The sequence below is a fragment of the Rattus norvegicus genome, chromosome 2 (assembly GCF_021556685.1).
Source record: "Rattus norvegicus strain SHRSP/BbbUtx chromosome 2, alternate assembly SHRSP_T2T, whole genome shotgun sequence".
Lineage (NCBI taxonomy): Eukaryota > Metazoa > Chordata > Mammalia > Rodentia > Muridae > Rattus > Rattus norvegicus.
In genome coordinates this window covers 198,779,621-198,804,609 of record NC_141535.1, presented here as the reverse complement: position 1 = coordinate 198,804,609, position 24,989 = coordinate 198,779,621, and the positions used below count along the sequence as shown (strand labels likewise).

The following is a 24,989-nucleotide window of genomic DNA, read 5'->3' as shown; positions in this document are numbered from 1 at the left end:
GAGTTAAGGTGAATGTTTAGTATAGTCCATCTAAGCTGACAGGGGTCTGACAATTGGTCAGAGAGTTACCTCAGTACGTGTATTTCTTATATTCTTGGCCCTGTGGGGCCACACAACCCTGTGTATTCCCATTAGAAGATACATATACTGGTTTGCCTGTTTATAGTTGCTTAGTGAAAATGAATTTAAGAAGGATCTAGATTCTCCTGTGAAAGTTTAATAAGTAAAAGAAAGTTAGAAAAATTTCAAAACTCTTTATTTTGAGTGACACTAAAATGGTTAAGGCAAGTGGATAGGTCTCACCACAGTTAACAAAACATTTGGAAAGTACATTGCAAAGTTAGAGCAGTCCACTCAACTGAAGCCAAGCTGCTGCCTAATAAAATATTTTTGAAGACCTTTCAGAAAAACAGAACCTTATTTGAATTATTTGAATCTTTCCAGAACTCCCCTTAATAAAGCATGTAAATCACTTTTAAAGCTTATTGGAGTTATGAGGGCGTGTCTTAATTCTGGTCTGTTTAAGCAGAGGAATGATGGGAAGGAAATTTTCTACATACCTGTGATTTCCCAGTTTGCCTCCCCACCCCCGTTTGTGGTGTGTGTGTGTGTGTGTGTGTGTGTGTGTGTGTGTGTGTGTGTGTGTGTGGTGTTTGTGTTGGTAACTAAATAAGTTTCCAAGTTTCACATGAGCTTGTGGAAAAAACACATGTGAACTCAGGGAGTATCCGGGAAACGAAGAGCACATCTGTGTATTGTATCTCTGACTTTGTAAACAAGCTAAAAGGATTTCTTTTTTGTTTTTGCCAGAGAACATCTTTGTTTTCAAGATTTTAATTCACTGAACATCGTGTACTACTTTCTAGTTAATTTTTGCCATATTGCAAAAGTAAAAATGTTTTCATGTTAGAAAACTTAGAGAAGCAGAAATAGCAAATATTTTCCATAAATTAACCATGAAGAGCCTAGTATGTAACCTGGCCTCCATTGGTGCATACATGCATGCATGCACACATACATACATACATACATACATACACACACACACACACACACACACACACACATATACATACTACTGCCCCACAGTGGTCACTGATACATTTTTATTTGTTCATTTATTTATTTATTTTTAGACAGGGTCTCACCATGTAACTCTGGCTGGCCTGGAACTCAATATGTGGACCAGACTGACCTCCGACTCACAAAGATGCCTCTGTCTCCCAAAGGCTGTGTTTAAAGGCATACACCACCAGGCCTGGCTGTTGATCTTTTTGAACCAAAACGAGATCATGCTGTACCTAATATATTTTCAGATAATATATTTTCACGTTATTATTCAACTACAAAATATTTTAAATAGCTACATATTATTCCATTGTGTTCATTCCAATGATTGAACTAAATCCCTCAGAAATAATTTTCTTCCTGCCTTTTTATTAATAATTTTATAAACTGTAGTAAGCATCTTTGTAACCAAGATAGTACACATCTTTTCTCATTTAGGTTGGTGTATAGAAATGGAGTTAGCGAATTTCATAAGTTTTTTTTTAAAGATTTGTTTATTTTCATGCACATTGATGTTTCCAACTTCCCTTCCATTGCATTGAGCTGATTTTTAGATGAAGAAGCACTAAGAAGCAGCAAATATAAAAAAATAACTGAGATTTATTGTTTGGTGTGGTCTGGTTTTTGGAAACAGGGTTTCACTATGTAGTTCTGGCTGGCCTAGAACCCATTATGTAGACCAGGTTGACCTGGAAGTCACAGAGATCCCCCTGCCTCTGCCTCCCAAGCACTGGGATTAAAGTTGGGTAGCACCAAGCCTGGCTAAAGTTTTGTTTTGTCAAAGTCCTTCTTCCACACGAAGATCACAAAGTAACCAAAAGTAACCAGTATTTTCAAATGCTATCTGACCATAAACTAGGAACTCTACGCCCTGAACTCAGCAGTCCCTCTAGGTATATATCCCAGTACAAGGCAAGCAATATGTTGAAAAGATCCCTGTCCTTAGTAGCCAGGACATTGAAACAATGTAAGTATCTACAAACAGGTGTCTGAATAAAAGAAAGGTAGCACATCCAATGGAGTTTTATTCCGTCTTCAGAGGCAAAGAAATGCTGTCCTTCGTGGCAAGGCAAATGAGCCTGGAGAACATTAGGCTAAATGGGGAAGGCCCGATGCAGAAAAACAAGCACTGTAGAAGGTCATGTCCGTGAGTGCAATAAAAAAGGTAAGGTGATCTCTAATGGAGGCAGCCCAGTCTACATAGCAAGACTCGAAACGAAGCAAATTGTGTTCATGTTAGGGTGTTCATTTAGCATCATTTAGAGGACACTACCAAATAGAGACCCAGAGAAGATGCTAAATTCTGAGGGATCTGGAATATTGCTAATAACAGAGGACTTGGGTTAGTCTTAAAGTTCATATCGTCAAAGACTAAAATGGTGAACATGTATTTGTGCATATCTTACCTTCTTTTTTGTTTAATTCTTTCAGAACTACTTTAATAGAGATGGGAAGTCTATGCTCCTCCTCTTGGCTCAGGAGATGTATGCAGATCTTTTTAAAAATAAGTGATTAAATAAAATGAGTTCTGTCTCATATGACTTCCAAGCTGCTAGTGTGGTTCTCCCCTATCAAATTGTCAGGTACCTGGACCTACCTTATATTGCTGCACTTGGGTATCGGTTCATCCCTGGGGACAATGGCTCACCCCGCGTCCCAGTCTCAGCCATGGGAGAAGAGAAAAGGGGGGAGACCCTTCTGTCCACAGTCTATAGGCCTGATCTTAAACATGTTTGACTGTAAGGATGGCTGGGAAATGTCATCTTTATGGGGTATCACTGGACCTGGCAATAAATAAAATAAATAAGTGGGGTGGGGGGCAGATATCAAGGGGTGAGAATTTTCAACATCTAAAAGAACACAACAGAGAAAAGCTACCACAGTAGTGCTAACAGTCAGATGGCCTTGTCTATTTATTAACCCTGGTGTTTTTATTTTTTAAGATTTCCTTTTTAAAATATGTGTTCATTTTATTTTGTGTGTGTAAGTGTTTTTGCTTGCATGTATACAGGTGCACCATGTGTGCACATTGTACTTGGAGAGGCCAGAAAAACAAAACAAAACAATCATCAGAGTCCCCTCCCAGACCATCTCATATAGCCCAGGCTGGGCTGATCTTCCTGAGGTCCTGAGTTCAGTTCTGAACAAGCACGATTCCGAGCAGTTCACAACCATCTGTAATGGGATCTGATTCCCTCTTCTGTTGGGCATGCAGACAGAGCGCTCATATACACAAGATGCACAAATCAGTACATCTTTTGAGAAAACATCTCCATGGGGAATGCGAGAGGAAGCTGAGCAGAAGTGAAGAGGCAGGATGAGAGCGAGTCAACCCTGGTCAGGGGCTGGGGTGGAACGGCAGAATGAGTTGGGAGGGGGAACAGTGCCAGGAGAATGGGTCACCAAGAAAGACGAGCAGAAGTGACAAGGGCTCTCACTGCCATCTTTTTCTGTGGCTTGTATGGGTGAAAGATACAGACAGAGCTGGGCTGTAGTCCCAATGATTCCGGGGGGGGACATGTAGTGCTTCAGTGTCCCACCTCAGCTCAGGCTGTCCAAGGCAGTGCCTCCAGTTCCCAGTGTCTCCAGCCTCCTCATGTATTTTGTGTATGTGACGCTCTGTCTTCATGCACACCAGAAGAGGGCATCAGATCCCATTAGAGATGGTTGTGGGCCACCACGTAGTTGTGGGATTTGAACTCAGGACTTCTGCTCTTTTTTTTTTTTCCTTTCTTTTTTTGAACTGGGGACCGAACCCAGGGCCTTGCGCTTGCTAGGCAAGCACTCTACCACTGAGCTAAATCCCTAACCCCAGGACTTCTGCTCTTAAGCAGGAGAAAAGTCAGGTCACTTGGGCCCTGTCTACTCCCTAGGAGGTCTCACCTCCTTTTATTGCCTTTGCCCTGACTTAATAGTCCTCAGCTGCAGCCTTTTCATTCCTTTCCAAGGAAGGAATCAAGCAGAGCAGGAATCTGGAAACGGGAGTTAATGAAGAGACCATGGAGGGGTGCTGCTTATTGGCTGAATTAACAGCCTTTCTTGAATTTTGTAGATGAGATTCCAGGGTGGTTTATAAAAAGGGTAGATTTTTATATTTATTTTACATGTATGAGTGTTTGGCCTCCGTGGATGTATGTGCACCATGTGTGTGTCTAGTACCACAGAAGTCAGAAGGAGGCATCAGATCCCCTCCTTTAGATGGTTGTGAACCATCGTGTGGATGCTGGGAATTGAACTCAGGACCTCTGCAAGAGCAACAAGTGTTCTTAATCAGTGAGCCGACTCTACAGCCCCGGGTTCTCTCACTTTTGTTATCTTGTTTGTTTGTTTGTTTGTTTTGATTTTGGGCACAAGGTCTCACTGTGTTGCTCTGGCTGGCCTAGAACTCAGTGTGGAAACCAGGCTCACTGATTGGCTAGACTGGCTGGACAGGAAGCCTTGGGCATCTTCCTGTCTCTTCTCCCCCAGTGCTGTGACTACAGACACACAGCACATCACCACGCCTAGTTTTTACACAGGTTCTGGGATCCCACATTGAGGTCCTCACGTTTGCACAGCAAACTCTTTCCTGACTGAGCCATCTCCAGCCCCTGAACAGAGGTTTCCTGAGGAGAATTCTGTAGTCTGTACAGCCGGCAACAGTAAGCACCATCTTAACCCACCCATGGTGTTAGAAATACAGAATTTACTGGGTTTAGACCCACCTATAGTGTTAGAAATACAGAATTTACTGGGTTTTAAAGATTGACTACCATTTTGTTGTGGTTATATACTGTATTTGTGTAGAATGTTGCTAGCGACTGAGGTGATTTCCATGTCTTGGCTATTGTAAGTGTGGAAACAATATGGAGAGCTTTACAGATGCGGATGGCATATGCTCACCAATTGACAATAGAGTCTACACAGGAAGGCAAGCATAGATGAAAGTGGTTACCGGCTCAGTGTGAAAAACTCAGAGCCCGGTTCCATTGGATCTAAAATTCATCCATTAGAGATGATTCAGTGAGTATGACCTTGGCAACCCAAGTGTCCAAGGGCCTGGGTTTAGATCCCTAGAGCCTACATAAAGCTACATGGGAGCACATGTCTGTAACATAGTGCTCCTGTGGCAAAATGGGAATCAGAGACAAGGGATCCTCAGCCTGGCACACGCAACATCAAACTACAGAGATGGAGGGTGCTCACCAATACCGGAAGTCGTCCTCTTACCTCCACACCTGCACTGTGACGTGTACAGCTGCACACACACACACACACACACACAGTCACACAGTCACACACACACAGTCACACACACACAGTCACACACACAGTCACACACACACAGTCACACACACACAGTCACACACACAGTCACACACACAGTCACACACACAGTCACACACACACAGTCACACACACACAGTCACACACACAGTCACACACACAGTCACACACACACACAGTCACACACACACAGTCACACACACACAGTCACACACACAGTCACACACACACAGTCACACACACAGTCACACACACAGTCACACACACACAGTCACACACACACACAGTCACACACACAGTCACACACACAGTCACACACACAAACACATACACACACAGTCACACACACAGTCACACACACACAGTCACACACACACACAGTCACACACACAAACACATACACACACAGTCACACATACACAGCCACACACACACAAACACACACACACAGTCACACACACAGTCACACACACATACACACACACACAGTCATACACACATACATACACAGTCACACACACATACACACAGTCACACACACAGTCACACAGACACAGTCACACACACAATCACACACATACAGTCACACACACACAGTCAACACACACATACACATACACACACAGTCACACACATACATACACAGTCACACACACAAACACATACACACACAGTCACACACATACATACACAGTCACACACACAAACACATACACACACAGTCACACACATACATACACAGTCACACACACAAACACATACACACACAGTCACACACATACATACACAGTCACACACACAAACACATACACACACACAGTCACACACACACACACACACACACACACAAACACACACACTGTATTAGAAAAGAAAACCTGTCCTCTTTCCTTTATACCACATGGATGAGGGTTACAGGCACCCTAAAGAAAAGGAATAACATGAGGTTGGACAAGCAGGTGGATAAGGGACAGTGGGTAATTCCAGTAATGGAGGGATCAGAGATCCAATTTACAAGACAGTATGCAGAGCCAGGCCTGGCGGTGTAAGTACCAACTACTTGGGAGCCGAGGCCAAAAGGTCATGAGTTCAAAATCAGCCTAAACTATACAGAGAGGTTATGAGCAGATGAAGGGTTGACCCTTAGCCTATATAAAGAGTCATATGTTTCTTTTATATGTGTGTGGAGAGGGATATGGCTATGTAATGTGTGCACACATGCGTGTGGATGTCAGAGGTCAGTGTTGGATGTCCTCCTTCATTGGCCTCCACCTTAGTGTGTGAGCATACATGTTCATGTGTATGTGTTTGTGTGGATGTGTGGATGAAAGAGGTCAACGCTGGGTGCCTTCTTCAATCACCCTCCAGTTTGTTTGTGAGACAAAGTCTCTCGGTGAACCTGGAGCTCACCAGTTCATCTAGACCGGCTAGCCAGCAAGCCCTGTGGATCCCGCTGCCTCTGCCTCCTCAATGCTGGGACGTGTAACTTTTCACATGAGCCCTAGGAATCCAAACGCAAGTCCTCAAACTCTTGTGGCAAATACTGTTTACTGACCCGGCTGTCTCTGTAGCCCTAAAGCCATAAATTTCTCTATCTGAAACTGGTTCATTGGATCCACAAGTTTTAGAAACTGTTTGTAGCCATTTTTCTACATTTTTCGAATAGTCACAAATGGCACAAAAAAAAAAAAACCGTTTTGTTTAAAAGGCATAGCCTAGTAATTCAGTTGCTACACTTTATCTTAAAATCTAATTTTTGTAATCATTCCTGCATTTGCATTCAGGAAGATTATCTGTGTGGTGGGGGGGGTATATTTAAGTGGTAGTCATATTTTTTCTCAGTTTTCATCTCTAAAAGAGAGAGTTCACCTTTTCAGAGACAGTGCAAAGTTTTGACCGTGTATTGAATCTGTAGTTCACAGCGACTCCTAAATTCTGTAAAGTTATTATTCCCTTGTTTTAAGGGATATGAAAACATAATTTTGTTCCTATACATATTGTCAGGTTTGGGGCAGACTTTATTTTTAGAGTAGCTTTAGTTTCACAGCAGAATTGAGCAGAAGGCACAGACATTTGTCATGTGGTCTCCTCTAGTATCCACAGAACACAGCATTGTCTGCTGTTCCTTCTGGAATACAATGCCCTCATCACAATCGATGTTGTTACTCTACAGAACACGCAGAATAGTTTTGCTGCTTAAACAGCCTTGCACCCCAGCGATTTACCCCTTTCTCCTTCCCTCCAGGCCCTGTCTTTTCACTCTGCATACTTTTGCCTTTTTCAGAATTCCGTAGTCCATAAGTGATTTTCATTTCCTTCCATTATTTTTACCTTATTGAATTTGGGGTTTCATATTGTTTTCCTAGACTGTGATATATATTCCTGAATTCCCCACATGGGGTCTTTTCTTAGATTATTATTATAGAATTTTTTCCTGTTGCATTTTTGTGTGTCATCTGTATCTATATTGTTCTATCTAAAAAGAATGGAAGTGGTGGCAAGTGGAATTTATAGTAACAGAAAAAGAAATTTATTTTCTTGAATGAATTTGAGAATTTTTAGATTGTACATGTAAGAGATGTTCGATATTTCTCTTTCTTGTCTGGGTATTTTCACTTAGCATACTGTCTTCAAGGCCACATTACAAATGGGTACATTTCCTTTGAAATAAATGTAGTGTGTGTGTGTGTGTGTGTGTGTGTGTGAGTGTGTGTGTGAGTGTGAGTCTGTGTGAGTGTGCATGTGAGTGTGTGTGTGAGTGTGTGTGTGAGTATGTGAGTGTGTGAGTGTGTGAGTGTGTGAGTGTGTGTGAGTGTGTGAGTGTGTTGAGTGTGTGAGTGTGTTGAGTGTGTGTGAGAGAGTGTGAGTGTGTGTGTGTGTGTGTGTGACATTTTCTTTACTCTTTCATCTTCTTCAGGTTTTTTCCTAATCTTGTCTATTACAAATAATTCTAAAGCAAACATGGGATTGCAAATGTCTCGTTAAAATACTAATTTGAAGTACTTATCCGGGGTTGGGGATTTAGCTCAGCGGTAGAGCGCTTGCCTAGCGAGCGCAAGGCCCTAGGTTCGGTCCCCAGCTCCGAAAAAAAAAAAAAAAAAAAAAAAAAAAAGAAGTACTTATCCATAATCCAAGCACTTGAAACCTGGAACAAGAGGATTATGAATTCAAGACCCAGCCTGGGCTACATACAAGACCCTAACTTCAAAACCCAAGCCAAATATAATCAACCAAACCAAGAACCTTGATTCTGCTTGCTTTGGATACGCACCAAAGGTATGTGTGGTTGCTGGATCATGTCATGGTCCTGTTTTTAATTTTTGAGGAACCTACATACCATTTTTTCATAATAGCTTTACCAAAACCACACCCCAGAGTTCTCTTTTATCAACTCCTGTCCTGTTTGAACTCCTTGGTGACAGCACCTTAGTTAGCGTGGGTGCCATCTTGTTTGGGTTTATGTTTACAGTCCCCTGACATTAATGGTAAGCACGTCTTCATTAGCTTATTGGCCAATTGCACACACGTTTGAGAAATGATCACTCAAGCCTTTGGCCCATTTTTAATCAAAGAGCTTTTTCTTCTTTCTGTTGCTATGATTGAGTTGTGGATCCTTCACATGTTTTATATATTAAACATGTATGGCTGATAAATTTGCTTCCATTCCATACAAGGAATGTGTTTTCTCGTGTGTAGGGGGGGGTACACGCACACGCACGGACATACATTTTCACATGTATGGGGAATGCACATGTGTCTTCGTCAGGATAGCTGTCAGCCACTAAAAGCAACTTTTTTCTTTTCTTTTTTCTGGAGCTGGGGACCGAACCCAGGGCCTTGCGCTTCCTAGGCAAGCGCTCTACCACTGAGCTAAATCCCCAACCCCACTAAAAGCAACTCTTACATGAAATTTTAGAGGCTTTTTGCAATATTTATAGCAGATTTTAAGTAAGCTAGTATTCGGCAAACACTTGTTTGAGTGCCTACTATGTGCCAAGGAATGCTGCATTTTATATGGAATTTCTCACTAGAACAATTCAGGACAATAAAGAATTACCTGCTGACACCTTTGTGTGATTCAGTCTCATTCTTTGCTTCACGTCAAGAGGTGACCCCTTCCGCTGGGGGCCGGTCCCTAACTATAGTCTGGTTTCTACTATTTCTGACATCTCGGGGATCAGTCTTCTCTAAAGACACGATTCATACCCAGCCAGATGCTCAGTTTGGTTCCTACACTATTCTCCCCTATCAGTACTGAGGCATGCTTGTCTTCCCTCCATGCTGAAGTGAAATCTTCCTTCATGACATGTGCTCAGCTGGATGCAGCCCTAAGTTCCCTACTCTCGCTTCACTCCTAACAGATCTGAAATGACTTGCCCACGTCCCTGTATCTATTTTCCATAGTAACAAGCTTCGGTCCCACCTCCTCACCAACACTGCACTCACCAGCATCATGGGTGACTTTTTACTGCTAAACCCAGTGACCCGTTTTTGGTCTCTGCCATAGCTGAGGTTGCCGAGGAGGGCTTTCTTAAGACTTCCCCATCGCCATCGCTGATACCCTGCTTCTTTTCTCGTCCTGTTGGGATGCCACCTCCTTGCCTCTCCAGCCTCTCTGCTGCTCTGATATTAGGCTCTTCCCTTCCCTTTCTCCTTTGCCAGTCTCCTCAGTTGACTTCATCCTTTCCCGTGGTGAAGACTCACGTTCACGTTTTCAGTCCTCTTGAGTTCTCCCTAAACATCTGTCTGCAAACTGAGTGTTTCCAAGAGGAAGGATGTGAACTGGGCTGGTCCCTCCCTCACTACCTAACCCACTAGTAAAATGAATCAGCGAATGAGTAACCAAAGCAAAAGCGACTGCACAGTCTTCCTCCATGATGTTACTGCCCTGCATTTACTTCAGCTAAAAATGCTGCTGGAGTTGACACATTCATGTATCCTTTGTGTTGCAATTCAAAGCCAGTCCTACAGATCCAACTACTCTTTACAGTCTGAAAATGCTTGTTTCTGCTTCAGTTCACAAAGGTTCCTTCTTTGTCGGAATCTACATGTCTTTTAAAATAGACAGATCTTCGGTGTATCAAGGAAAAGATCTCTATAAAGTTGACCATTCTTCCACTTTGGCGGGCAGATTGAAACAGACTCACAGGTACATGGAGCCTTGGGTATAACAACCGCTAACATTGATTAGCAAGCTACACTGTACCCAAGGCACTGTTTGGAGCAATGTGTAATCATTTCCTTGGTCTCCCCGGGTTCCCGTGAGGTGTAGATCCCATGAGGAGAAGACACTGTACATATGGCAAATTCACCAGAGTGGCAGCTGGCAGGAGCTGAGCCAGGGTTTGAAGCCAAAGAGACTAGTGGGATAAGCACCTAACCTGCACGCCGCACGACCTGGCAAGCAGCTCCCACTCCTCAGACTTTCTTATATCTGTCTCTGAAAGATGGAAAGCATCTTGAATAGTCAGGACCTGGTGTAACTCTAAATATGTGCCTGGAGTATGCATTTGCTGGTCCTCGGGAAATGGATGACATTGGTATAATACTTAGTCACAAAGACTGGCTCCATCGACTTTCGTTCCAGTTTATGTTTAAGTTTTCAATAGCATCCTAGATTCCTTTTGATTCTTTGAACCATAAACAACGGTCATGGCAACTTTATCTTCTTCCGAGTCCTCTGCTTACTTCGAGTTCATTCCAACAGCTTTATCACGTTATCTTTGAAATGTTTGGCTTTCCGTAGTGGCAACACAAATCACATTCCTTTGCTTTCTTTCTAGACAGTGGTTGAGCAACCGTCCAAAGCTCATAGGAAGTCAGTGACTCACCCAACAGAAAGCAGTTAGTAATGTGACTTTCATCTCAGTTGCCAAGTAGTTTGTGTGGGTTTCCATGGTAACCCATCAGTATAACAAATGTCACAAACTCACTTTGCAGCTTTTTGGATTTGTTTAATTTGGACAGCTTTTTCCCAAGGTCTACGTGTACACATGAACGATTGCCACAGAAAACTCTGACTAACGGCCTTAGGAACATAATACACTTTCTTTTTTTTAAAAATTGGTTTGGTTTTTTGAGACAAGTCTCTGTAGCCTAGGCTGGCCTCAAAAACAAAAAAAACTCACTTAAGCTTTTTTTTTTTCCTGCCTTATTTTCCCAAGGCTGGGATTGCGGATTGCAGGTGTGAACCACTCTCACGAGGAGATCTGAGGGAGATGGATTTGAGCAGGAACCATTAAGGAGGCTCTTACAGTGATTCAAAGGAATGATGTTGAGAATTTGAATTTTGATAATGATGCTAGACACAGAAAGGGCTTGATTTCCTAATAATTATAAAGTGGTGTGGCAGGAATTTATGGCTGATTTTGGACTCCTTATCAGATGCTTCCTAGGGCTGGCAGAGTGGACTCATGGGATTATGAATACTATTCTTGTATCTATTTTATGGGGCTGTTTGTGTGTTGTGTCCAGTTCATTGTCTTGTTTCAGTTTGGTTTGGTTTTGGGTTTTCAAGACAGGGTTTCTTTGAATAGCTCTGGCTTCCTGGAACTCACTCTGTAGGTCAGGCTGCCCCCAAACTCCCAGAGAGCCACCTGCCTCTGTCTCCCAAGTGCTAAATTGGATTAAACACATGTGCCACCACTGTCCAATTTGGCCTCTTTTTTTTTTTATCTTTTTTGGGTTTCTCTTCAATAAGGTGTCTTCGTTAGACACAGCATGAAGTAGTTAATAGACGTTGCATAAATCCAGCTCATACGAGCCTGATCTCCTGGTTGACTAAACAGCCCTATACAAGGACCTGCTCCTGCACATGTGCTGCTGCTCTGATCTTGGAGACAGAATCCAGGCAGCTGGAGTTTTCATCTACAGGAAGTGAACCTGGCTTGTTTGTGGGTAGGGCTTTCCTAATAGGCCATTTGTAAGATCAAAGCGTAGATCCATGCAGCAATCTTAGAATATCGCTCTGTGGCACAGACTAACCTTGGCTCATGATCCTTTCGCTTCAGCCTCCCAAGTACTGGGACACAGTGATCCTCTATGATGGGGAAAGGACTCTGGATTCCGAGAGCACATTCCACAGGGAAAGAGTAGTGGGACTCTCTGGTTTCTAAGTATAGGAGTGATCAGACTTTGGGTGTGCAAGAGTTTAGCTCACCTACACAGAACGAAAATTAAGACAAGCATTTTAAATGATAGATGTGGGAAGTGTGAATGGGGACAACTCAGGCTTCATGCTTATCCACCTTCCATCACCAAACGGTTTTTCACGTCAGCAGCCTCATGATCCAATATGGCTTCTGACTCTCAAAACCGTTGTCATGACAGTTTTCAGACAGAGAAAGGAATAGAGGGTCAAAGGACAGTCCCCACAGGCTCTCCCTTACTCTGCCTGTCCAGAAGTCCCAGCCATTGGTCTCTAAGGATTCCACCTTAGCATAAAATCAACTCCCTCCTCCCCAGAGCTGCAAAGACTTGTAAAATAGGCTTAACTGAATACACATGAAATTACATGTTAAAAAAGAGAGACACTGGATAAGCAACTGATGGTCTCCTCATTGCTCCTGAACAAGTGACTTGACCGGTTTAATGATCTAGCTCATGTCAGTTGACTGCTGGCGAGTACCATGATAAACAGGTATGTGACGTAAGTCCTAGGCCAGGGCACCAGGTAAGCCCAAGAGTTAACAGAAGATTCTGTGCATCCAAGCACTAAGGAAAGAAGCTTAGCTGTATATGTGTGTGCATATATAATATGTAAGTGTGTGTATAATACTCAAAACATTGGAGTAAAAAGGCACCAACATGTTAAGGAGACAGGAACATGAAGTTAAGAACAAATAGCCACAAAATTAGGAAAGGACAGAACTCAGTGAAGAATGTATAATAAAGGTCAAGATGACGTCAAGAAAGCACATCAGGGGCCAGCAAGATGGCTCAGCAGGTAAAGGCGCTTGCTGCCAAGGGAGATAGCCTGAGTTCAAACCCTGGAATCCACATAATAGAAAAAGAGAACTGATGCAAGTTGTCCTGTGATCTCTAAACACATGGTAGGGCATGTTTATGCTGACATACATACACTCAAAGACACCAAATAACTAAAAAAAAATTAAAGAGCCCATCAGACTAGGCAATCTGTTGCTCACTAGTTTCACTGAGGAGCTGGGGTAGAAACCTGATGGGATGTTGAAAGTTAACTGGGAAGTGGAATGGATCTACTCTACACAGTGCCTTAAATTCAATTTAACTCTTTTTCCCCAGTAGTCAAGTTGGATAAGCTACTTAGTTTCTCTCTGTTCCTATACTAATGGAGTGGTGTTACAATGTGTAAACCGTGTAAGCACTCAGTAACTACTGTCAACATTGTCATTAAAGCGGAAGTCAGTGGGTAGGGATGGAAACCAGAAGTGTGGCTTTCTCCTCTAAGATGTAATACCATACTCTTAAAATCCGTTCCTTACATGCTACAGTTCCTGCCCATGTTTATACTGCTATTATTAACCTGGTTTTTCCCCAAGTCTACCAGACTTCCTGCTGGTTTCCTCCACTCTCTAGATAAGCTAGGTAAATATGAAAGACTTCCCACTTAATTGTTTAAGAATCACAGGTACATGCAGAATCCACTTGGTATCTTTAACGTTGTCACTCAGGCAGAAGCTGTACTCTGTCTGTGCAAATGGTAGCGATGTATGATTTGGTACATGAAATCATTATAGATTTGCCACATTGTAAAAGTGTTTTAAAACAGACAGAAATGTAGTATGTGTTTCTAATTAGATTAGTTGGGGAATTGCTGATATTTCATAAACAAAAAACATAAACCAAGGTTCTGGGGCTTTGAAGTATTTGTTTTGTTTTTATTTCTAGAATAGTTAGCTCAGTAACCTTTTAAGGCCCAGCTATGAATTGGATCCAAAGGACCATGTGGTGCACCTAGCTCGGCACTCTTAGGAGGTAATGGAACCTTTAAAAGGTAGGAGGGCTTTAGGTCATTAGGAGTCATGTTCCCAAAGGGATCGTTTAAATCTGGCCGTTCCCTCAGTTCACTTGCTAGCTGTGGATAGGGAGGCTTTCCCTCCAGCACCTGCTTCCACTATGATAGGCTGCCTTGCCACAGGCCCTGCCCAACAAAGCCAATCAGTTGTGGACTGAAACTCCCACACAATGAACAAAGTCAACCTGTCCTCTTTAGATGTTAATTTGACTCAGACATTGGTTATGGTGACAGAAAGTTGACCAAAATGAGGTTATTTCATTTTCATATATTAGACAATAAAGAATATTCACCGGGTGAGTATTTAAAGCAACTGGAAAATAATGGCTTTCAATGTTAAATACTTCTTTTTGAAAAAGGTGGTCTTGGAGTGCAGAACAAACTGGTATCAAACAAGTATTCTTTCTCCTCCAGTCTCCTTCTCAGTGCCGGAATTACCGGCACGGTCTCCATGCTGGTTCTCCCTTACAGAACTGTGTTCCATTTTGAGATTTTTCAGTACTTAGTAATATTCGTAATTTTCCAGTTTTTACTTTAGCAGAGGTCTACATGTACTTATTTTAAAGTCTAAGCTTTGTCATTAAAGGGGAAGTCCACAGGTAGGGGTGAAAAACCACAGTCCCCTACAACTATTCATTTCTGATCCACCTAGTAAGGAGTCAGCCATCGGATGTCTGCGCTGTCTTTGCTCCCAACCTGCCCTCAGCCTTCTGGTGCTGCTCCTTTTTCACAGTGAGAGGCAAACGGCAGGAAGCCTGGTTGTGCAGTCCTTGAAGGCCAGTCTGGGCTATGACAATGGTAGAGTAGGTCCAAAATGACTAGTGAAAGTCTGAGCCCAGGACTTTTGTTTCCATTAACATGTTTAAGGGGTCCTTGTTCTAGTTAAAGAGCATCCTAGTCCTGTACAGTAGATGTGATTTCTTTTTGTTATTACATATATCTGTGCATGTACGTGGGGTCTGGGGGGTGGGGGTAGGGTGCGTGCACACGCCTGGGTGAAGAGTTGAGATCAAAGGTCAGTGTGGGAGTTGAGCCACCCCTTCAGCCCATAACTTCTCATTCGAGAACTTCTCTTCCTCTAGCATCAGCTGTTTGGACAAAGTCGCCTTTTGTGCTGTTCACTTTGGCCTGTTTTTCCCAGCAAGAGCTTCTCCTAGGATGCCGGTTTAGGTGTGACCGCAGCTCTGAGGCTGACAGAAACTCTGTGCTGGTGGAGGGGGCTTGGCATCATGGGTCTTTACTACAGTTGAGATGGCGGAACCATTTTGTTGGGAGTCCTCAGTGTCCATCTCGTTAGTTTTCCTGATAAATGCATCCGGGTCTCCAGCATCGCCAGAGCCAGCTAAGGAGGAAGGGTCAGCACTGACTCATCTTTCAATATGTTGTCGTCACACCCCTGAGGCCTGCCTCGGGTCAAAGGCCGGAGAGACATCTGTTCCCTGTCGGGAGAATAAGCTGAGCTTCCTCCCGAGAGAGTCCGAGTCTGGCTGCTTCTAAAACAGCGTTCGATCAACCCTCCCACCTCTGGTCCGTCCTTCATTTTGTTTCAGGACCAATTTAAGATTCCACTCCTGGCTTCCCACATTACAGCGTCAGGTTCAGATTTCCTCGGCTGCTAAATTAGTTACTACTCATGTCTGCCCCTGACTGCTTGTTTTTGTCTTCCAATGAGATGATGCCTTAAAAAAAATCCAAAAACAAACAACAACAAAACAACAACAACAAAAAACCGAAACTCGGTAACTTTTGGGGAAAAAGCAGTAGAAGGTATCTCTAGTTAGAAGTTTATCTGTGTTTTTCTAAGGGCAACAAACTGTCCTGCCGTTGTTTTTTTAAATCCGGTTCTTGATACCTGATCCTACACCAGTGGTGTTAGTGACAGGCACAAGCATACCTGGAGGATATTCCTGAAGGTCCCAGGACACCAGCATATCTGCATGCCTGTTTTGGGAGCTCCGGACACATGGCTGATGCTGTGAGGAAAGCAAGAGCTAAAACTCCTGCGGCTTTTTTTTTTTTTTTCATGAATCTCTCTGGGCTTCTTACAAGTTTATCTACAAACCCAACTTTCGGAGATGTTGACGCACATCCGTTTTCTTCACAGAGGCAGCCACGAGCTGGCCCGCTGTTGTATTCATTGCATTTGTCCTCTCCTTGGTTTTTTTTAATCTGAATTTATCTAAATTCTTACCTTAGCCGTAAGTCTCTATTGCTCCAGAGAAATGAGCCCACTCTGTATTCATTAAGGAGATCAACCTCACTATACCTGAGCTCTCAGGAGCCATCACAGAAGAGGGGGCGGGAAGACTAAGCCAGAGGTCAGGGAGGACTGGACAGAAACAGTATCTTCTGGTCTAACGGGAATATTGCTCTCATAAGCTCACAGCATGTGGTGGCCTGCACACGATCAACCCTGTCAACGTTCCAGCATGGAGTAGGGAGGACCCCAGATCCTTCACCCCCAACTGGGGAGCTAGGCCTGACGCTTCTGGGATATGGGGTGTCAGGCTTTCTTTAGAGATGTGGCTCTGTGGATGCTCCTCTACACATGGGTATAAGGGCTGCACACATTGGATTCAGTGACTCATGAGAAGGGGAAGACGAGGAAGAGGAAGAGGAAGAGAAGGAAGAGAAAGAGGATGACGTCATGAAGTTGGAAGGGAATGGGAAGTGGGACTGGGTGTGGGAGGAATTAGGGGAGGAGTAGGAGTGATTATGATCAAATATGTTTTATGTGCTTGTATGAAATTCTCAAAGAATTAATAAAAATGTCAAGGTCAGGTGGGATGCTACTTGGGAGGCAGGGGCAAGCTGAACTCTTTGAATTCAAGGCCAAAATTGTCTACATGGTGGGTTCCAGCTAGCAGGACTGTACAGCCCCTGGTCCACACCCTAAATCTGTGAGGGAAAGGCCAGCTGCATTTTCGAGTTGCCGTGGGATTAAGTGTCATGTCGTGAGCTGAAATGATAGTCCGCATTGCTGAAGGAGCTAGAGGAAAACTGGGGTATTTACATGTATTTCTGTCTCTCACACAAAGCCCTGCGAGGTTAGAAGTTCTGCCCTTTACCTTGCATTTCAAGCATTAGAAGTGTGCTCAACACACAGAAAGTACACAAACATGGAGGACTCATTGCTAACTGACTGATGAGTGAGTTAACTCCTTGGCATTTCTAAGAGCCCATTACTTCTGTTCCACTCTCGCAAATAACGGCTTTTGCATCTGTATGTGTCTCTCTGTGTGCTTGAGTGTGGAAGCCCAGTGTGTCAGGTAGCGCCTGAGGTGCTCTTCACCTTCTGTGTAGAGTCGGGGTCTCCAGCTGAACCCAGAGCTTGACATTTTGGCAAATCAGCTTGCTCTGGGGGTCCCTGTCTCAAATGCTGTGATTGCAGACACCGAGCTTTTATGTGGTCCTTGAACTTGCAGCAAGCAGTTTCCTCACTGAGCCGTCTCGCCACACCTATGAATACTGACGTCTAACTTTGCTCTGTACATTTCAGTAAGAACGTGTTTTTAACATAGTAATTAATTGGCTTTTCGGGTTTTGTTTTGTTTGTTCCCTATTCAGGGAGGTGGTGCAAGCAAATTGTGTTCACTGGAGAAAGAAGTTCTCGTTTATGTGCAAAATGAGCGCCAGCGCCTCCACCGGCATCCTGGATCCCTGTATCTACAGAGTGTCTGTACGGAAGGTACAAAAATAGCCTTTTATTCCTCCCCTTTCAGAAACCAGGATTAGCTACAGTCACCAACTCACTTTATCTAGAGCTGCTTTAACGGTAGAACTCACAGCCATAAGCTAAATTTAATAAGTTTCCTTGGAATATATGGTAGAAAACCTGAGGTTATTATAACTCAAGATTCACAGAAGGGTCACGCACCGTACTGAGTATTAACCACCCAAGTATTGGTTTGGGAGTGTGCCTGTCTGTAATAGGAGTTTATTAAACTCCTGTTCTTCACTTTTTACATATTTTAAAAATAATATTTTCATTAATTCCTTGAAAAACCCATACAATGTATTTGCTCATACACTGCTCCCCACCTCTCCTGCACATTCCCTCTGCGTTTCCGCTGCCCCACCCACCTGAGCTTTCTTAGGTTTTTTTGATCCAGTTCAGCTGCTCTTGGGGAGTGGGGCCTGCACCAGAGGGTGGTGCACCATTAAAAAAAACTGACTCCCTCCTCCACCCCCCCTCCCCCCGCAGCTACCAAATACCAACATCTCCTCAGTTTGTCAGCTAGTAGCTGGATCCCCACCCCCACGCCCTCCCCCAATGCTGGGATTTACCCTGAATGGAGCTCGTGCGGGTCCTGTGTATGCTGGTCACAATCGCTGTGAGTCCTGTGTGAATCTGTCCTGTTGTACTTCCCTGAAACTGACCACCACCACTTCTGTCTGCCACCTCTTCCCCACACGCGTGGGTCTTGTGGGGAGGGGTGTGATATAGACATGCGGTTATGGTCGAGCACTCCCAAGTTTCTTATTCTCTGCATATTGCCCAGCTGAAGGTCTTCGTGTTAATTCCCTTCTACTGCAAGGAGCAGCGTCTCTGACGAGGGCTGAGAGAGGCTCTGATCTGGACCAGATTCCAACAAACCTCTGTTCTTTAATCAGTGTTGTTCAGGGGACTTAGACCAGTTATACACCTTGGAATCGGGTGTCCTATTCTTTATATTCAGAATCGTTAAGGCTCAGAGAAATGAAGTAGCTTGCCCAAATTTACACAGGTATTACCTCATTAATAGTGCTAAAGGGAAGACTCAACCCAAACCCCGTCCTTGTTTATAGGTATTTGTTTTTCTGTATGAGACTGAGGAAATGGACATGTAAGATCCTAGCTTCATTAATCACTGCTGTCGCTGAGTTAACTATCAGCTATAAAATAGGAACTTCACAGCCAAACGTGATAGTGGCAAGCCTGTATCCATGGCAACTGGAAAGGCAGAGAAGGAAGATCCCAGGTTCAAGACTAGCCTGAGCTACATAGCAAATTTAAAGCCAGCCTAGGTTATGTCACCTGACTTTGCCTTTATAAATGAAGACCCAACAGTGTGACTTACATTCTGTACACATCTTTTTGTTCTGATTTTTCAGAAACAAAGGCTCAGTAAATAGCTAAAGCTGGCCTGGAACTCACTCGTGGCCTGGACATTTGCCATCCCACGTTGTGAATGAATTGTGGGTGGCCACACCCCAGTCTCTTTATATTGCTTAATACTTGGCAATGAGCTTCGTTTGGTCGGTTGGAGCACTCTGTTGATGGCAGGTTGTTTGCTTGTTTCTATTTTTGTTTTTGAGGCAGAGTTTCTCTGTGTGATACTTGCTCTCCTGGAGTCCTGAAACTTACTCTGTAGATCAGGCTAGCCTTGAACTCAGAGATCTGCCTGACTGTGCCTCCCAAGTGCTAGAATTAAAGGCATGCTCCACCACACCCAATGCAATGAAATAATTTTTATACTGGGTGTCACTACATGAGGAACTGTATTAAGGGATCACAGTATTCAGAAAGGTGAGAACCACCATTTCATAAGATCCTGCTGCTGCTTTGGTGGTGGAAGAGTTGGTTTTAATATCTCAAAGTAGAAATACTTAGGTTTGAGGAAAGCAGTTTTACACAGAGATAGTCCATTATTTGGCGCACCCAGATACCCAACTAAAAGCACAGGTTTCTATTACATGGGAAGCGAGAGCAGATAACTAAGGTATAGCCAGCATTCTTCCTGTAGAAGCTAAATAAAGAAGTGCATGCAGGAAAGGAGAGGCAGGAGGAACAGCAGACAGGGAAGCAGTAGATGTGGCACCAGGAAGGTATGGCATCAGGGAGGCGTGGCATCGGGGAGGTTTGGCGCCGGGAGGCGTGGCATCAGGGAGGTGTGGCGCCGGGAGGCGTGGCATCAGGGAGGTGTGGTGTCGGGAAGGCGTGGCATCGGGGAGTGGCATCAAGGAGGCGTGGCATCAGGGAGCTCATTGGTTCAGCCATCACACGCTTCAGAGGGACTAAGATGAAAACAGAGGGCTTTTAGCTTCTGCGAAGCGAAGATCACTCGGGTCCCGAGCTACTAGAGATAGAAAATGAGAACAAATCCAGCTGAAGAAGGTTGACTAGAGTCAGGTAGAGGTTTCAGCCTTTTGAATGACAGCAATGAAGATACGCAAGTTGGGGAGCCACAGAACACCCAGAGGATGTTGACTTTTGTTTGTTTAAGGATGGCACCATTAAAGGACGTGAGGACGACCCAATACTGATGAAATTTTGATAGCGCATGGACTAGAAACAGTGGCAGGAAAGGGAATGAGCACTCCTAAGTGATGGCAGAGCTCGCTGTGGACCTTCTGGACTTCTTTAAACTCAATGTGTAAACGACAGGTGTGATAGTGTATCAGAGTCAGAAAAGGGAAGTGACAGCTCTTCAGTAGACATGTTATCAAAGTGACTTTGGAGAAAGGAAGCTGGTCTGTGATAATAAGAGGAAACAGTGCACGGTGTACTAGCCATTGTTCTAAGAGCTTTACACTTGGCCCTCACAGTGTGTGACACCCTAAAGGCTAAAGTGTGGCCTACAGTCCCATTACCCAGAAAGCTGAGGTGAGTCCCTTGAGGTCCAGGAGCTCAGTCTGTGCAGCATAAGAGACTCAGAATCAAAAGCTAAATAAATAGGTAAAGTTGCAAGCAAAGTGAAAACTTTGGTCATTTTTAAGACGTTATTATTGATTTGAATAGTTGGGCTGAAAATCGTTCTATTTGTATTGTCTGTGGTATTTACTAGCATATAAATGTCTGCTCTGGAATTGTTTGACACATTTAGTCTTCAATCCCTCGTCATATAATGCCCTTCCTTATACTGTTTTCTGTATTTGCAGGAATTAAAAGGTGGGAAAGCTTACGCAAAGGTAAGTAAATGTCCTTTACCCCCCTTTGCAGGTCGTAATGTTGTTATTGCAACCTGTGGGATTTTAATTGTTACTAGGCTTGGCTCATTTTAGGTACAGCAAACTAGAGATTGAATAACTGGATCTACCAAACATTACAATATTCTGTCTGGGGACTGGAGAAATGGCTCAGTGGTTAGGCACACTGCCAGTTCTCAAAAGGACCCAGGTTGGTTCTGTTCCCATGACCCAAACGTGAATAGAACTCTGTCTGCAACTCCAGTTCCAGAGGCCCCAACCCCCTCTTCAGGCCCTGCATGCACATGGTGCCCAGACATACATACAGGCAAAATACCCATACTCATAATAAAAATAAATGAATCTTTAAAAAAAAAAGACTATTCTGGGAGCTTATTGTGAGCTGTTACCTTTTAGTATTAGCCTCCCTACTAGAGAATGTTCTCTTGTTTCCTTGAAATCATAGCTTACCGATAACTCAGAATAATTAGATATAAGATATTGCTGCCCCAGTGTTGATTAATCTGCTGACTAAAGGACATGGTCAGTGATCCGTTATCCCCTTCCCTCAGTGGTGACCTTAATCTTGATTACAATACCTCAACATCAGATGTCTAGTTGCTCGAATTTTTTTTAATATAATTCATGGTTTTTGCACAAAAACCTAGCTGGTCTCTGTATATTATTTTTGTTGAGTAAGTAAACATTTCCTAGATGCTCTTAGAAGATTCTACCATATGTTTTATTGGGTATAACTGGGCCTTATACCCACCCCTAACCATCTGCGGTAGGGAAATAGGTTGCAATTGTTAAATTAGACTTGCCACAATGTAGCAATGATAGGAGGCTCAGTTGCTCCGTGTGCACCAGGATAAGTGTGGAGATTGAATCTCTGGGGGAAAGTGGATTAGCAGGGCACAGAACGTTAGGCAGACAGACAAGCAAGGTCTACTGTTGCTGATAACTGTTCATGATTTTTTTCCTCTTCTAAGAGTTCTTAAAACAATATTCTCTCACCTTTTACAAGACTTGCCTTTGACTGTGCCTGTGTTATTTTCTTTTTTTTTTTTTCTTTTCTTTTTTTTGGGGGCTGGGGATTGAACCCAGGACCTTGCGCTTCCTAGGCAAGTGCTCTACCACTGAGCCAAATCCCCAACCCCCCTGTGTTATTTTCTATTGGCAGCCCCTGTTGGCCACCTGCTTGGTCCAGTCCATCTTCCTTAGTCCCACCAGAGTGATCTTTCTAAAATTAAAACGTGATTATATCATTTCCCACTTTTAGTCTCTCGGTAGTTATTCACTGACTGTAAAGGAAATGGAAATCCTATAAGCTGATAAATAAGACCCATTGTGGTCTGCAAATCCATTCTGCTGCTTCACTACCTGCCGCCTGGGTTCTCTGTCTCTCTCTTCTCCCCCGCCCCGCATCCTTAGGAGACATCTTGCCATCCTACCCTTCCGAGAGTATCTATCTTGTGCTATTTTAGCTTCTTCGCCTTGTGACTTGACACCGTGCATGTATTTCTCCTTCCCCTTTTCCTGTCAGCTCACAGATCGTTGAAGATTCAGCTTAGTCATACCTTCCCTCTGAGAACTTTTCTTCTCCTCTCTTGTCATTGTGTCTTCCTTTACCACAGCACTCATCAGACAGCACCGCAGGAATTTGCTTTCTGTTTTCCCCGTACTAAACTATGAAAGCAAGAGTAAAGGACTCAGGGATAGCTCAGGGCACAGCATGAGATAGCCCTGGGTTCCATCCCTAGCACCAAAAATGAGAAAAACATTGTATATTCCCAATTTATGCCTAATATTACCTGGAATAAGAATGTTGACAATTATTTCCTGAATCCATTAATGTCTATCACTAATGTGGTATATATGCATGATGCATTTAGGAGACATATATGAGAGATATTCCTGTGAAAAGTATCTTGATGGAGCCGAAGAAAGTCAAAAGGAAATATGGATTCTGTGGCATATTGCTATAATGTGTGTAATGTGAGTTCTTTGAAGACAGAATAATTTTCCTTTTACCTCACTGTTCTCCTGGGTCTAGATAAGAATCTGGCCCATAAAAGGTACATTGGCGTGTTGCTCTCTTACAGGCAACTGTCTTGTTTGGGTCTTGTCGCTATATGGAAGTACAACAGCCTGGATGACTTAAACAAAACACATTTAGGTCTCACCATTCCAGCAGATCCCATGTCTCTGGAGAACCTGCTTCCTGGTTTGCAGATGACAGGATTCTCAATGTGTCACCATATGGTGGATTGCAGAGAGAGGGAGCAAGTTCTCTCCTCTGCTTAAAGTGCGTTCATCCAGCCTTGGTGCAGAGGCAGATCACAAACTGGGACATGTGCAAGGCCCTGGCTTGATCCCCAGCACTAAAAGTGGAGGGATGCATGAATCCGTCTATGAGGGCTTCCATCTCATGACCTGACTACCTCCCAGAGCCTTCACCAGTCCATACCATCCTACTGAGGGTTCAGCCTTCAGCCTAGGAATTCTGGAGAAACAGAAGCATCCAGTCCATAGCAGAGATCTTTAGTGATCATATAAACAGTTTTGGAAACGTAGGTGCAAGTTGATGGGCAGCTAGCCTTTCTTTAAGACTCCTTTATTGGCGTTGGAACCTTAATGTGAATAGAACTGAAAAATATTAGGTTGTCTAAGAGAGTGAGTGTAAGAGCATTAGTGTCATTGACTTAACTTTGACACATCATGGCCAGAAGAGCTAAGGCATGAGAAGGGAAAGGGGAAATTAATTTGTCAGGATGGTCAGAGGTGACATAAACTCTTTTGAGAAGTGTTGCTCTTGTGGTTTTTCTTTGCTTTTGTTTTGATGGAGGATGAACCAAAAAGTGATTCAGTAATCCGGAGAGAGGTGGAACAAGTCTCGGTTTGTTCTTTATGATAGGAGAAGACCCAGCATGTTTCTGTACTGGTGGGAATGGTCCAGTAGAGAGGGGTAAATTAGCAGGAGAAGCTAGAGAATAAATACAGCAGACACGAGGCCTCAGGAGCACAGTCACATCATCAGCCATAGTGTCTGAGTGGGAGGGCAGTGGAGGCCCAGGTGCAGGCAGCGAGTGGCTGTGGCTGGCAGAAAGAGCTTCCGGAAAGATGCTAAGTGCTCTCAATCGCCCTTGGTATCTGAGTCAAATAGGCAGCAAGGCCAGAAGCAGGGACAAGAGCAGGAAGAAGCTCCGAGAGCTTCGAAGGGGAGAGACGTGTAGGAAATAGGACATGTTGGCAATAGATGATCAAGTGAGTCCCATGTGTCTACACATGCTTACACAAATGTTGCTTTGCATGGATCCAGCCTGGCCTTTCCTCCTATGTTGCTTCACTAAAAGGCAGTAAGACCGGACTAACCATGTGAAAGTTAAGCAGCTGTTATCTGTGTCTTGAAGTGTGCCCAATTTACTGGATTGTGGGCTTACACTATTCTCTAGGCTTTTACTCTTTACTCTTTGCACACCAGTTCAAAACCATTGACCTAGTGCTCCAGTGTGCAGTTAAAACCACCCCCTTGCATGACCCTGAAAGAGGGTGGGGGGAGATGGCTCATGAGGAAGGTTCTTGCTGCATGAGTGAGTCTAGAGCCCCAGAACCAAGCACGGTAGCACACAGTTGTGCTACAGTGAGATGGGAAGTGGAGACAGCAGACTTCCTACAGGCTCGAGCCGGGTAGGTGCAGACAGTGGCAGACAGCAAAGAGGCCCTGCCTCAGAACAGGTGGAAGGTAAAGAGCAGAGCCTGAGGTTGTCCT

The 24,989-nt window shown here is 43.8% G+C and overlaps 1 protein-coding gene across 2 annotated transcripts in view; it reads left to right on the top strand.

The window, feature by feature from the left end:
• Eeig2 (EEIG family member 2) overlaps positions 1-24,989 on the top strand; it is a 54,935-nt gene that overhangs the window by 4,632 nt on the left and 25,314 nt on the right. For both annotated transcript variants that reach the window (XR_015666924.1, NM_001163568.3), the window contains 2 exon segments: positions 17,897-18,017; positions 21,191-21,220. Coding sequence is in view for 1 of the 2 variants with exons in the window: in NM_001163568.3 (NP_001157040.1) it covers positions 17,897-18,017; positions 21,191-21,220 (151 nt within the window). In the remaining variant the exon portion in view is untranslated.